We start from the raw sequence: 14,387 nt of genomic DNA on the forward strand, positions 1-14,387 counted from the left end.
CTTTCTACACCAAAAAGAAAGAAAAAAAAAAACGAAAAAATCATGTGATTTTTTTTTTTGGTGACTAAAAAATCATGTGATTTGATCAAGATATATAATTTCATGTTTTTATTTGGTATAAATGAATAATTTCATTTTTGAAAGACTAATAATTCAATAAATCAGTCTATAAAAATAAAAATTCCATCCCCATTTATACAGATATTTTTTTGTTTTTGGTATATTTACAATATTTTGAATTTTTTATTTTTCATAATATCTCTCAATTTTATAGTAACTAATCTATTATGAATTTAAGTTCTATTTAAGATATTATTATTGATTAATAGATTAATGCATATACAAAATGAAATTCAAACTTTTTATACTTACTTAATTGGACGAGTATAAACAAAATTCACTGCAAAATTAACGGCCAACATATAATATATCTTAAGTCTTAGTCAAATATGAAGAGATAGGATAAATAACTCTATAAAATAAGACAACCGTATTTGGCGTGCTGCGTGCATGGCAATCATCTGAATAATTAAGGTTAGTAAACTATGTTGCACTTATAATGGTTTGTTATATATATAATCACAACATTGCTAAGCCTAAAACATAAAATACCATCACACACAAAAAAAAAAAAAAAAAACCCACTTTCACAACCATAAGTCATAACCATGAGAAGTACTCTTCATTTATTCATAGCACTTTTTGTGCTATTACAATTAAGCCCTTCATCACATGCAACATTTGTTAGCATTGATTGTGGCTCCTCCGAATCCTTCACCGATCAAAACAACATAAGATGGGTTGGTGATGATTCATACATCCAACATGGTGTGCCTCAACAAGTCTATTTAGGTTCCAATGATCCATTGAGCACTCTTAGGGTGTTCCCAAATGGAAAGAAGCATTGCTACTCCATCAAAGTTCAAGAGGGTGAAAAGGTTCTTGCTAGAGCAAGCTTCTACTACGGGAATTATGATGACAAATTCTCACCACCAATCTTTGATCTTCAATTTGATGGAAACTATTGGGCCACTGTTAATACATCAAATTATTACTATGTTGATTATGAAGCTATATATGTGACTAAGGGAAACTTTACTAGTATATGTGTTGCTCAAACAAAGCCTAACATGCTTCCTTTCCTATCATCACTTGAACTACGTAGCTTGGACCCAAAAATGTATAGCCATGTTGATTCCCATCATGCTTTGATTTTGCAATGGAGATATGCTTTTGGTGGAAATCAAACTATCAGGTATTCAGAATTAATATATGTATACATTATGCTTTGGTACATACTTATTTTTGGTGAACCAAAATTAATATATACATTAATACTTGAGAATATAATTTGTTAGAATTTACAATTTTCTGAATTATGGCCATAATTTTCATTTATAACTTTGTCAATTTTTTTATGCATTTCAATATCTAGCTTCCCAATTTTTAATCCCTTTCGTTACAATTTTTTTTTAGATACCTATATAGTCTTTGAATATAATTAGGCTCTTATAGTTTAAGCATTTTTTTTAACTGATAAGCTAAAATCGTTTTTCAACCATATCATTCTAATGGAAAAGTTTTGTGATTAAACGCCTTTACTATACAAAAGTTTTAAAAAGTAAAGGAGCTTGGTCTGAAAATTTTTAAACTAAAGAAACCTTGATTGAAAGATGTTTGTACATCATATAGAGTTTAGAAATGTAAAATAATGTTTAAAGTATTAAGGTTAAATGAAAATTTTTTATACAATTCAATAGATGCTGATCCAATTGAAAATTAAATGAAATTATATATAAAACATTTAACTCCTATGAAGCTTTTGGTATTTCAAATTGCCAACCAATTTTTGGAGGAAATATATAAACAAATATAGAACATAACATTTTTTTTCTTATTAAATTTATGCAAAATTCATTTAAAATTAAAAATTCACTCAGAGAGTAAAAGACACAGTAAGTTGACCAATTTATAGTAATATAAGATGTGTTTAGTTTATGTTTTATTTTTATTTTTACTTTTAATATTTTTATGTTAAAAGTATTATGAAAAAATGAAAATAAAAAATACTGAAAATAATAATAATAAAAAAATATTTTCTAAAATCAAACGGGTTTATAGTTTAGAAAAATTTTAAATGTATCTAAAACTTCTAATAATTTTAACCATTAATTTTAATTAATATATTTTTTATAGTTGAAATCAAGCTTAAAACAGCTAGAACATGTTTCTGGTTAAATCTAAAATTCTTGTGTTAGCTTGTTGATGAAAATTGAGAATCCATTGGAATATTGTACAGGTACCCAGATGACATATATGATAGAATATGGAGAGCAGCAGATGGCATAGGGCTGTCTGAGATCCATAATCAATTTTCAAGAATTGACATGACAACATCAGAAGATGTTCCACCTGAATCTGCACTCCAAAATGCCATTGTCTCAACAAGCACCAATCACTACATTCAATTCATCAACAGGCTCCCATCAAAGAAACAAGTCCCTGTTTACATCACAACTTACTTCTCTGAACTCATTCCAACTGCAGTTGGAAACAGGTCCTTTCAGATGTACATTGACAACAACAAATTCTCAACCCCTATTGTTCCTCCTTTTGGACAAGTTAAGGAACTTTATGTTACTAATGTTACTGCTTCTTCAGACACTTCTTTTGTTCTTCAGGCTACTCAGACTTCTACCCTTCCTCCTTTGCTAAATGCTCTTGAGGTTTATACTATTTCTAATGCTTTGACTGCAGGAACAGATAGCAGAGATGGTAAGTTTTTTTGAAACTGTTATTTAATCAATTCTTTCTAATGGATAAGACTTTGTTATTGTCTTAACTAAATACTTGAATTTATACTAGGTGTATACTAAAATTAATCACAAATATAAAATATATATTAAAAATGAATTAAACTAACATATATTATATATAAATATATAGTGACTTATTTAATAGATGATATTTTGTAGGTAGATGGGCTGTAGCATTTTTTGTTCTTGATATAGTGAAAATCATTGAATTAAGGGATTTTATTTTGTTGATATGTCAATGAATATATTTATATAAAATGTATACGCATGAAATTATTTTTATATTTATAACTATTCATCAGGGTAAATTGGAAAAACATGGTGTGATATTAACAGTAGGGTGGTCAAATTATATGTTAAAAATATTGAGTATTTTCTAAACCTTGTATTTATTCTCACTTTAGCCTCTTTTTTTTTTTCTTGTGAATTTAATAAGTGGAAGGTTTGTTACAACTGCAATTTGCATTTGAAGTGCTTGTGGAATGGAGTGGAGACCCTTGTCTACCATATCCATATAGCTGGGATTGGATACTGTTAGGATTTGGTTGAATTAGTCCCACATTGCTTAGGATAGCAAATGGAGTGGGTGGCCTAGGCTATAAATATGAGGCTAAGTTCTCCATTTGTTTTTGCACCAGTCAGAAACACTTTAAGCTTGTATCTGATTTTTCTTTTCCTCTGTACTCTTTGATTAGAGAGTGTTGTGAGGTGTAGTTAGATATTTGCTTTGAAAGAGTGTGGGTGTACTGGGGTGCCGGTGAGAGAAAGAAGTCTATGTGTTGTAACAATTTTCACATAGTGATATTCTCTGGTTGTCATTTGACAACGGCCGTGGTTTTTTCTCCGGTAATTGGAGTTTCCACGTTAAATTCTTGTGTTGTGATTGTGTCTATTTTATTTCTCTGTCAAAGGTGTTTTCTCAAGGGGGAATTGTGTCTTATTCCCAACAAGTGGTATCAGAGCTTCGGTTCGGTGGGATTTATTCTTAGTATGCTCTGTGGTTGCAGCCTAGTCTGATCTTCCACATCAAAAAAGAATTTTGTCCTGTAGCTTGAGGTTGATCTTTGGTTGCTGTTGTTGTTGCTGGAAGGCAGTGTGACTCTGTGAGAGTGCAGTTTGGAAAAGGTTCTGGCTAAGGAAAGACTTGGTATTTAAGTGTGTCCATTGTGACCCACCTCTCTTTCCTGGGGACCCTTCCTAGTGCACGGTCTACAGTTGAGTTATACTATTCCAGTATACGGTTGCAACAATGTCAGGATATTCAAGTGCTGTGAAGCTTGAAATAGAGAAATTTGATGGAAGAATCAATTTTGGCTTGTGGCAAGTACAAGTCAAGGATGTGTTGATACAATCAGGTTTGCACAAGGCGTTGAAGGAGAAGATCTCTGGTTGCTCTCTCTATGAGAGAAGATGATGTTCTCTAGAAGACAAGAAGTATCCTCATGGTATTACCGCACTGCCATGGATAAGGATGAGTTGTGGCAATCAGGTCCACAATTGCACACGGGCATTGGTTGGCGTTGAGATGCAAGGTGTGTGGCGGAGTTAGGTCGATGGCTGAAGAACTTCCAGGAAAAGCCAATTTGGAAGTTGCACCATGAATTTTCAGCAAGGTTTCGATCTGTACCAAGGCGAAATGCTTGGAGTGGTCTAATTCCAAGTGAGTATACTTTCATGGTGGAGTATGATAGTTCTCTGAACTATGATTGTCGGTATAGACAATGGCAGCAAAGAATTGTCGGTGTTGACAATGGAAGCTGAAGATGTGTGACTATTTCAATCAAGGTGGAGATTGTTAGGATTTGGTTGAATTAGTCCCACATTGCTTAGGATAGCAAATGGAGTGGGTGGCCTAGGCTATAAATATGAGGCTAAGTTCTCCATTTGTTTTTGCACCAGTCAGAAACACTTTAAGCTTGTATCTGATTTTTCTTTTCCTCTGTACTCTTTGATTAGAGAGTGTTGTGAGGTGTAGTTAGATATTTGCTTTGAAAGAGTGTGGGTGTACTGGGGTGCCGGTGAGAGAAAGAAGTCTATGTGTTGTAACAATTTTCACATAGTGATATTCTCTGGTTGTCATTTGACAACGGCCGTGGTTTTTTCTCCGGTAATTGGAGTTTCCACGTTAAATTCTTGTGTTGTGATTGTGTCTATTTTATTTCTCTGTCAAAGGTGTTTTCTCAAGGGGGAATTGTGTCTTATTCCCAACAGATACAATGTACCACTGATCCAACACCCAGGGTGATTGCATTGTAAGTTAACTAATAATAAATTATAATTATTGCACTTCTTCTAAATAAATTTTCGAAATAAATTATTTATATAGTATATTTACTAATTTGTCATATAAATGTGTTGGATAAAATCAAATAGGTATCTCAGTGGTTTTGATCTGAGAGGTGAGCTTCCAGATTTCAGTTCCATGGATGCACTTGAAACTATGTGAGACCCTAATAAATCCATTTTTTTTTAATTTCTGTTCTGAAATCTTCTACAAAAATAATTTTGTAAAACATTAAGTAAATTAATTAAACTTGTTTAATTCTCAGTGATTTGCACAACAATACCATAGAAGGCCCGATTCCTGATTTCCTAGGCCTACTGCCTAAGCTCAAAACACTGTAAGTTTAATTCAAATATAAGTTTTTTCTTTTTTTCTTTCCATGTATGTTGGTTATTTATGGTCTTATATCTTAATCCATGAGTTGTGAGTGTGTAAGTTGATCCAAAACAAAATAAAAATAAAATAAAAATATGTTGTAAAAAATGCAACACGTGCTTTTGGCACTAGAATGAAAATTTCTCCATGATTTTGTGCAGGAATTTGTCTCACAATAGATTCAATGGTTCTATACCTCCATCACTAAAGAATACTAAGATTGAAATTGAGTAAGTTGTAACATTCTCTTCATTTTTTAAAATTATGATCTGTGCAGATAAGTAGAACATTATTTTTAGTCAAAAACAATGTTTAGTTTCTAACTGTTTCTGTTGCTTTTAGCACAACAAACAATTGTCTCTCAGAAATGAAGTGTCCACTTCACTTTGATTCTCAACCGCCGCCGCCGCCACCGCAACTTTTCTCAAGTGATGAAACAAATAGTCCGCCGCCGCCGCTACTACTGTCGGGAGATGAACCTTCAGGAAATGGAAGCATGAAACGAGACTTGTCACTAATAGTAGTTATGCAAATTTTGCTGACAGTGCTATTCATTAAATTTTTTTAGAAAGTGTTATTTGATTTTTGTAAATTTGTTCATCTCCCTTCAGTTGAGATGTTTGTGTTGCAGAGGTGAAATTTTGAATTGAAGTGTGCGTTTATGCTATGTAATTGTATATGTTTTTATTATTTCCTTCTGATAATTTAAACAGGGTATGTTGTTTCAATTTTATTTTCTTTAAAAGAAAACCTTCTAATGTGTGGGAATAATTACCGTATAATAGATTGTGTGATGGCTTGAATAGTTTTCTTATTATATCTCATTCAGTGTTCACTTTTTATTATATTTCGTACAATAATTTGTTGGAGGAAAGAAAAGTGATAGAAAAAAGACTTATTTAAAAGATAGGAAGGGATAATTCAGTGAAGATTATGACAGATACTTAGATTAAAAATTTTCTATCATCGGCTACAATTACTCAAACAATCAGCTATCCACAAATAAAATAGTAATGGTACAATTCAGCCTAAAAATTGCTTAGCCAATTTTACGAGAAGTATTAGAGGGTTAGCAAATTTTGTGAGTTATATCTATCCATAATATTTTTAATGGTGTGAGATTTCATCTAATAGTGGAGAATTATTCATTTTTTTTTTGCTGGCTAAATGCCGGCTAGATTTTGATAAAAGTACTCGCTCTTTAAACTTTTTTATCTTACAAACTGAAATTATAATGGGGGAAGACAAATCTATTTAGTCATTAGAGAGAAAAGGTCTGTATACTATTATTTTGGAGTATAAATTAGCTCATCAGTTTTATTATCCACCGTTTGAAGTACTTCCAGATAATGTAAGTCAAAGAAATTCTGATCTTTTTTGTGGGATTCGAAATGTCTACCAAAAATTAAAATTTTTTTATAAAGAGTATTTCACAATGGATTATCTGTTAGAAGAAGACTCCATGAGAGATTACTTGAATTTTTTCCAATCTATTTAAGATATGACTAGCAGGAGAAATCACTTCAGCATTGTTTGCTGACCTGTCCACAGGCGACGACGACCTGGCGAAATTCTGATGTGACACCCACCAACGTGAACAATGATGCTGAAATGTAGTAATAGTGGTTTAAGCTCCATGAAAACTTGGAAGGGAGTAGAAATAGGAGGAAGAAAATTCAATTTGTAACTCCCTTCTTGTGACAATTGTGGATAATAAGAAATAAATTAATTTTTGAAGGATGAAGAATTGGCCATCATCAGATTTTAGAGGCAGTAATTAAGTTGGAAAATGAATTTCAAGCACCAGTAAGAAGAGGAAGATGAAGCTCCTCAAAGACCACACCAATCTCTCTAGTAGTATTTTTAAAAACTTAAATGTAATAAAAATTTATTATTTTTTATTAGTATTTTTAATTAATAATCTAATTTTTTAGTCTAATAATTAATTTAATAATATATTTTTACATCACATTTTTAAATATTATTATTTAACTACTGACCAAACAACAATAAATTATACTAATTCTCTAGTACTTCTCTTTTGGAATAGCTGTGTAGATCCAATATATATAACAAAACACACATACATAATATAGCAGTTTTATAATTTTTATACAAACGTTGCAACCAAATATAAAAGTACTTAAAACAACTAAAATGTGTTCATATGCCTTTTAAGAAGGGTTTTGGTTGGTAGTGCGGATGAGACTTCAGAAAGGTTGTCTTTGAAATTAGTTGGAGAAATTTCTTGAACAAAAGGAGTAAGGATCTCTCCGACGAGTAATCCTAGATATGGATTAGAACTAAATGATGACATGTGGTTTGGTGTTGATGATCAGTGAGAGAAATCTTGAGGTAATGAAAAATATTGGGTAAATGTTATCCAACCCCTATAAAATAACATGTAAGTTACTATTTATTATGTATCACATTGTAATTGGTCCTTACTTAACCATAGTTGGGTTATTTTATAATTTATTATCATTTTAAATAAAGTTAAAAAATGGGAGTAATCTCACGCAATCTCCCTTTCTTCATCCCTTAACGATGTGTTTGAATTCCCGTCATCAGTAACTTTGCCGTCCTATTTAATATAGCCGTTCTATTTAATATAGCCAGCGCCGACGTCCTCGTTATCTCCTATCCTCTCACTCGATCCCTCCTTCTGCCGTAGATCACTCTTTACTAACATAAGTAATGTTTAGTTTGGTTATTAAATTTTTTCACTAAAACAAATCTTTATTTAATTACATGATAGAACATATGAATGTAAAATATAATATAATATAATAACTCTATTTAGAGTACTTAAAAGTATAATTAAAATCAGGAAAAACATATCTTTTATCGTACATAAATTATTTTAAAAAAAATAAATTGTTAAAATTAATAACACAAGTTTAAAATGATAAAATCTAACTTTCTTACAAGTATTTTTTATAGTATTTTTATTCTTTTAATTTTTAATTTATTCGTATTTTATTATTTAATTAATGATTAAATAAATTATTTTTATGAGAAATTATTTTTTTGTATTATCTTAAAGAAGAGACCAATATAACAGTTTAAAAAATAATGTAAAAATAATTTTTAAATAAAAATCGATAATATTAAAATTTTTAAATACAAAAGTAAATTATATATATAGATATTTAAGAGGTAAATATGAAATACATGCCTAAAATAAATAAAACAGACAAAAATAATTCTCTATTTCTCAAGAGTACTCCCATTTTGTCTGTTTTATTTATTTTAGGTATGTATTTCATATTTATCTCTTAAATATTTATACAATTTATTTTTTAAAATGCTATATTGGTCTCTTCTCTAATATAATACAAAAAATATTTTTTCATAAAAATAATTTGTTTAATTATTAATTAAATAATAAAATACTAATAAATTAAAATTAAAAAATAAAAATATTATAAAAAATATGGTAAGACAGTTGAATTTTATTATTTTAAATTTCTGTTATTAATTTTAATAATATATTTATTTTTTAAATAATATATGTATGATAAAAAAATATATTTATTTGTTTGGAGTACAAATTTTATTATTATATTTGTTTGGAGTACAGATTTTAATTATACTTTTAAATACTTTGAATAGATTTATTTTATTATATTATATTTTACATATAAATATATGTTCTATCACGTAATTAAATAAAGATATATTTTTTTAATAAAAAAAATTAATAACCAAATTAACCATTAATTATGTGGCTAAGCAGTGATCCATGGCAAAAAGAGGCGCTGGCTATACTGGGAAAGATGGTGAACTTACGGGCAACAGAATTCAACGACGTGACTAAGGGATAATTCAACGTCGGCGCTTCTTGTCACGAACGCGACGGTGCTTGGAAAGACCGAATCTAGGTGATGAAGTGATGAAGAAAGAATGGAGGAGTGGAAATGTGTTTCAATTAACGGGAGTGAAGTTTTGATATTTTAAGAAATTATATCATTTCCAATCTCAAATAATAAATTATAAAATAACCCAATTATGATTAAGTAAGGACCAATTACAATATGACACATAATAAAAGATAATTTATATGTTATTTTAGAGGATATTAGGTAGCATTCACCTTTATTTATTTATATTTTGTCTTTTTTCTATAGGATTAATTCCTATGTAAAAATATAAGATCCATCATTTGACATCAAAATATGCGTATTACACCTTTATATAAGATCGGTGGTTACACCTTGAATTCTTTAAAAAAGGAAGCCACTCGTATAAAGACGTCTAAAATATCTTTTTTTAAAGATGTTTTCATGTTGTGTTTTAATTGATTTTTGTATAATTTATTCGGTGTTACTCATCACATATTATTAAATTTCTCAAAAGATTTTCTTTCCAAAAACAATAAAAAACATTTAATTTGGACTAAAACAAAAAAATAATAAATTAACTATTATATTTTTTTTAAAAGATTATTTACATAAAAAAATATATCACATTCATCAAAATATATATATATATATATATAACAAGCTCAAGCCTCTTAAAATTTTTATAAATAAAAAAATAATTAATTTATATTCATACAATATATAAAATAATTACTATATTATTATTATATTATAGATTAAGATTCACTAATTTAAATTTTTTTTATTTTTAATATAAGCATTAGAAATAAATAAAATTTTTATAACTAAATGTAGTGTAACAAAATATATATAATATTAATTAGTTCTTAAAAAATTCTAAAAAAATAGTTTCTTTCATTTTAGTAAAATAACTATTTATTAAAATAGATAAATTAATTATTTTTTTCTCATATACAGTTTTTTTAAGACATAAAAATAATTAATTAGGACATTGGTTAAGATAATTAAAGTCAATATTTCATTAAATTTTTTATTTAAAGAAAAATCCTAGTTAATTTTGGTATAAAATTTCGAATTTGAAAACATTGATAAAAATTATGTTGAATTTTGATTTATTTGATTCTCATTTAAATTAATCACTACATAAGTTAAAGTTCTGTTTTGAAGTTATATTCGAACTTTAATCTGATTTTTAAAGTTTCAATTTACTTAGTTTGATTTTTTAACTTAGGTATCCGTGACTCATATTAGGGTTTTAAGTGTTTAGTTGAAAAAAATAAGGTAAAAAAAATTTCAACTATTAAAATATAAAATCACTGGTTTATTGGTTCAACCGATAAATCACTGGTTGAACCGATAAAACCGGTCTCACGTAAATATAAAATATAAAATAGTTAAAAACTTAAAATTAAAATTTGAAATACATATCTTCACTAACATTTTATGAAAAATCAAGTCTCAACTTCTAAAAATAACTAATATAAAAAAACATAATATTTTAATACTACAATAGTATCTTATTTTGACACAATAAAAAAATAATTAATTCACAAAGCCTATCATCTCACTATAATATGAGTAGATTTTAACACTAACATCAAAACAAATAACCTTAATCACAATACTAACAATAAAATAGATCAAGTAAATTAAAAATTTTATAGTGAAATGTATATTTATATTAATAATGGTATATAATTAAAATATAATTAATTTTAAAAATAGAAAAAATAAAAATTAAATTAAATTAGATATTTATGTATACTATATAATTAGTATTTGTCAAATATAGTATATAGAAGTGCAATGGCTAAGTGGCAAGTACAGGTTGCTTTTGCTCCAATTTTCAAGCAGGGTTACACCGGTTTGCACCGATTTTATTCCTTAAACGGTCTAAGGAGTAAACTAGTCTGGTTCACTAGTTTTTCGATCGAACCAGCCGATCCAGTTCGATTTTTACAACTATGAATTGAAATACGAACATAATTTCAGAGACCAATAAGTATTATCTCTTTGTTGACAATTAAGTTGTTTTAATGGTAATTAAGATCTAATAATAGTTTATAATAAAAGAAGCATTCTTTTGCAACAATGAACCTATAGTAGTAGTTAGGGGTGTTCATAGATTAGATCATATCCATATAAATCCACAGTATTTATCCGTATCTGATATGTAATTTGAGGATATGATCTGATCTGTAAGATGATCGGATTGGATCGAATCGGATCCACACTCTAATCAGATAGAAGTAAATATGTTTAAAAAAGTAAAAAAAAAATTATTGACTTTTTTTATAAAAATAAAATTTTTTAATATTTTTTATTTTATAGATATATTTGATATCTGATCCAAACATAAAAAGTGCGAATATCGAATTTGATCTAATGAGTTTAGTGCGGATTGGATCGAAATTTCAGCCATATCCCATCTGTAAACACCCCTAGCAATAATAACTAAAAAATTATAATGATTATATTTTTAACTAAGAGGAAGGCAAAAAAAAATTCTAAATACAAGAACATTTAATCAAATATTAAAAGAAATTTTTACTTTAAATCAGTTGGACTTTTTTTGCTCATATATATATAATGTAATAATAATAATAATATGATAATTGTTTTATATATCACACAAATATAAATATTTTTTTTCTATGATCTTAAGAAAGGTTTTGTAAGTCCTTAACCTTGTTATCGATTTTTGTAGTGTTAGCTCTCATATTATCAATTTGATTCATATATAATTCGAATGATAAATTATTTGGTGACGTACTTCCTTTTTTACTGTGATATACTTGTTTATTATTATTATTATTATTATTATTATTATTATTATTATTATTATTATTATTATTATTATTATTATTATTATTATTATTATTATTAAAAAATAACAAGCCAAATTATTGCCATAACATAATAGAAGTATGGAAGTTTATCATTCTTCTCTAATGGAGAAAACAAAATTCTTTTCAATAGTTTATTTAACGTTTAGTAGAATAAAAATAAATTTTATTAGAATAAATTTTAGTACGAATTTAATATTTTTATTCATCATAAAATATTTATAGAATTACTCGAAGATAAATTTTGAAAAAAAGAAAAAAAAACTATGATTTTTAATTTTATTTTTAAATAAACTTTATTTTTAATTTTAAAATAAATTTTATTTTTATTTTTTAATAATATTAATTTTTTATCGTATATAATTATTCAATTATTTTTTAATCATATATAAATAAATTACTCTTAATAAGACTTTTTTTGTGTTATTTAGTTATCTTTTTTAAAAAATAATTAATTATTAAAATAATTAAACTTTTCACAATAATAATAATAAAAAATTTATGAACGAAAAAAATTAACCATCCTAATAATTTTTTGTATTTTTATTTATATTTTAATTATAAACATAAATATAATTTAATTATATTATTTATGAAATGTGACTATAGATGTAGATAAAATTTAGTTATATTACTTATATATAGTTTTATTGTATTGTATTGCTTATAAAGTTAGATTATAATTATGATAATAGAATTATTCTTGTATTTTTATATGTATGACTAATTGGTGGTGTTAAAACATTACTCTTAATTATAAATAAGGTTTATATATAATTTAAAAAATCAAAGACTCAATTAAAAAGATACGAAAAAAATGATGTTAAAATATTCTAACTCTTTAAAATGAAAATATTCGAAATTCAATTAAAAATTATTTAAAATTTAAACTCAATAAAAAATTATATTCAATGTGTTTTGTATTAAATATATTTAATAACCTATTATATCATATTGGTTAAAATTAGTTTTATAATGTTAATTTTTTAATAACACTTTATTAGAAAAAACTATCTTTTCAAAATTTTTAAAAACTAATTAATATTATATATTTTGTTACATTATATCTTATTATAAAAAAATTATTTATTTCTAATGCTTATAATAAAAATAAAAACAAAATTTAAATTAATAAATTTTAATCTATAATATAATAATAATATAGTAATTTTTTTATATATTATATGAATAAAAATTAATTATTTTTTTATTTTTAAAAATTTTAAGAGCTTGTTATATATATATATATATATATATATATATATTTTGATGAATGTGATATATTTTTTTATGTAAATAATCTTTTAAAAAAATCTAATAGTTAATCTATTACCTTTTTTGTTTTAGTCTAAATTAAATGTTTTTTATTATTTTTGAAAAGAAAATTTTTTAAAAAATTTAATAATATATGATGAGAAACATCAAATAAATTATACAAAAACCAATTAAAACATAACATGAAAACATCTTAAAAAAAGACGTTTTAAACGTCTTCATCTGTCCTTTAAAAATACACGTACTCAAACAAAGAAAGAAAGAAGGAATTCTATAGTAAAAGCCCAAGTTTTGTACGTAGCTGGATTGATGGGCTGTGAGAAATTCTTTGTAAATTGTAATCGTGATTTGTGACTCATTCACGATCAGAAGGGGCATATGTATATGTAACCCCTGGCTTATTTGCGATTGGACCCTCTAGATTATTTCAGAGTCGGATTTGACATAAAAGTTGAATATGCCACAAATTGGAGGAAGACATATGGCGCATATACACAAAATATGGCGCATATACACAAAGTATAGCCTAATTAACATGGATATTTATTTATTTATTTATTTATTTATTTAATTTACCGAAATTTAAGTACGGTTACTAAAAATTTGATACATTTGCAATATAAATCTACTCAACTGTAGTCTAACAAAAAGAAAAACAGTTTTAACAATTTTTTTTTCATTTCTATAGTTCAAACTCTATTGTTTTTAAAAGTTTAAATTACTTACCACACATCCATAAAATGAATTTTTTTTAATAAAATTTCTTTCTTTGAAAAAAAGGATGAGACATAAATCATTTAAAAGAGCTCTATTTCATTCCTAGGCTATCTTCCATTTTATTCCTTTATGTATATATGGCATTTAGGCTGTATGAGTTTACAGTGTTTACTTATTTATTGGCTTTTAGATGTACTTAAAAGATTACTTTCTAAGCAACCAAAAAAAA

The 14,387-nt window shown here is 26.5% G+C and overlaps 2 protein-coding genes across 2 annotated transcripts; both read left to right on the plus strand.

The window, feature by feature from the left end:
• The first annotated feature begins 668 nt into the window (after positions 1–668).
• On the plus strand, positions 669–2,876 carry LOC112749011 (uncharacterized protein At1g24485-like). Its single transcript, XM_025797269.1, has 3 exons — positions 669–1,255; positions 2,300–2,775; positions 2,866–2,876. Exons 1-3 carry the CDS (start codon positions 669–671, stop codon positions 2,874–2,876), a joined length of 1,074 nt encoding a protein of 357 aa, XP_025653054.1.
• A 2,323-nt stretch (positions 2,877–5,199) lies between these two features.
• Positions 5,200–6,246, plus strand: LOC112749012 (uncharacterized). The gene is made up of 4 exons (XM_072218424.1): positions 5,200–5,258; positions 5,366–5,437; positions 5,637–5,705; positions 5,818–6,246. The coding sequence occupies exons 1-4, from the start codon at positions 5,239–5,241 to the stop codon at positions 6,041–6,043; spliced, it is 387 nt and encodes a 128-aa protein (XP_072074525.1). The 5' UTR covers positions 5,200–5,238; the 3' UTR covers positions 6,044–6,246.
• Positions 6,247–14,387: the final 8,141 nt, after the last annotated feature.

Source organism: Arachis hypogaea, chromosome 15, assembly GCF_003086295.3.
Source record: "Arachis hypogaea cultivar Tifrunner chromosome 15, arahy.Tifrunner.gnm2.J5K5, whole genome shotgun sequence".
Lineage (NCBI taxonomy): Eukaryota > Viridiplantae > Streptophyta > Magnoliopsida > Fabales > Fabaceae > Arachis > Arachis hypogaea.

What these genes read in the sequence shown, in the direction of transcription:
- LOC112749012 (XM_072218424.1), top strand. Translation starts at nt 5,239, where the DNA reads ATGGATGCACTTGAAACTAT. An exon ending in CTGCCTAAGCTCAAAACACT is followed by an intron (nt 5,438 to 5,636) that starts GTAAGTTTAATT and finishes GATTTTGTGCAG; the next exon opens with GAATTTGTCTCACAATAGAT. An exon ending in AATACTAAGATTGAAATTGA is followed by an intron (nt 5,706 to 5,817) that starts GTAAGTTGTAAC and finishes TGTTGCTTTTAG; the next exon opens with CACAACAAACAATTGTCTCT.
- LOC112749011 (XM_025797269.1), top strand. Translation starts at nt 669, where the DNA reads ATGAGAAGTACTCTTCATTTATTCATAGCACTTTTTGTGCTATTACAA. An exon ending in GGTGGAAATCAAACTATCAG is followed by an intron (nt 1,256 to 2,299) that starts GTATTCAGAATT and finishes AATATTGTACAG; the next exon opens with GTACCCAGATGACATATATG.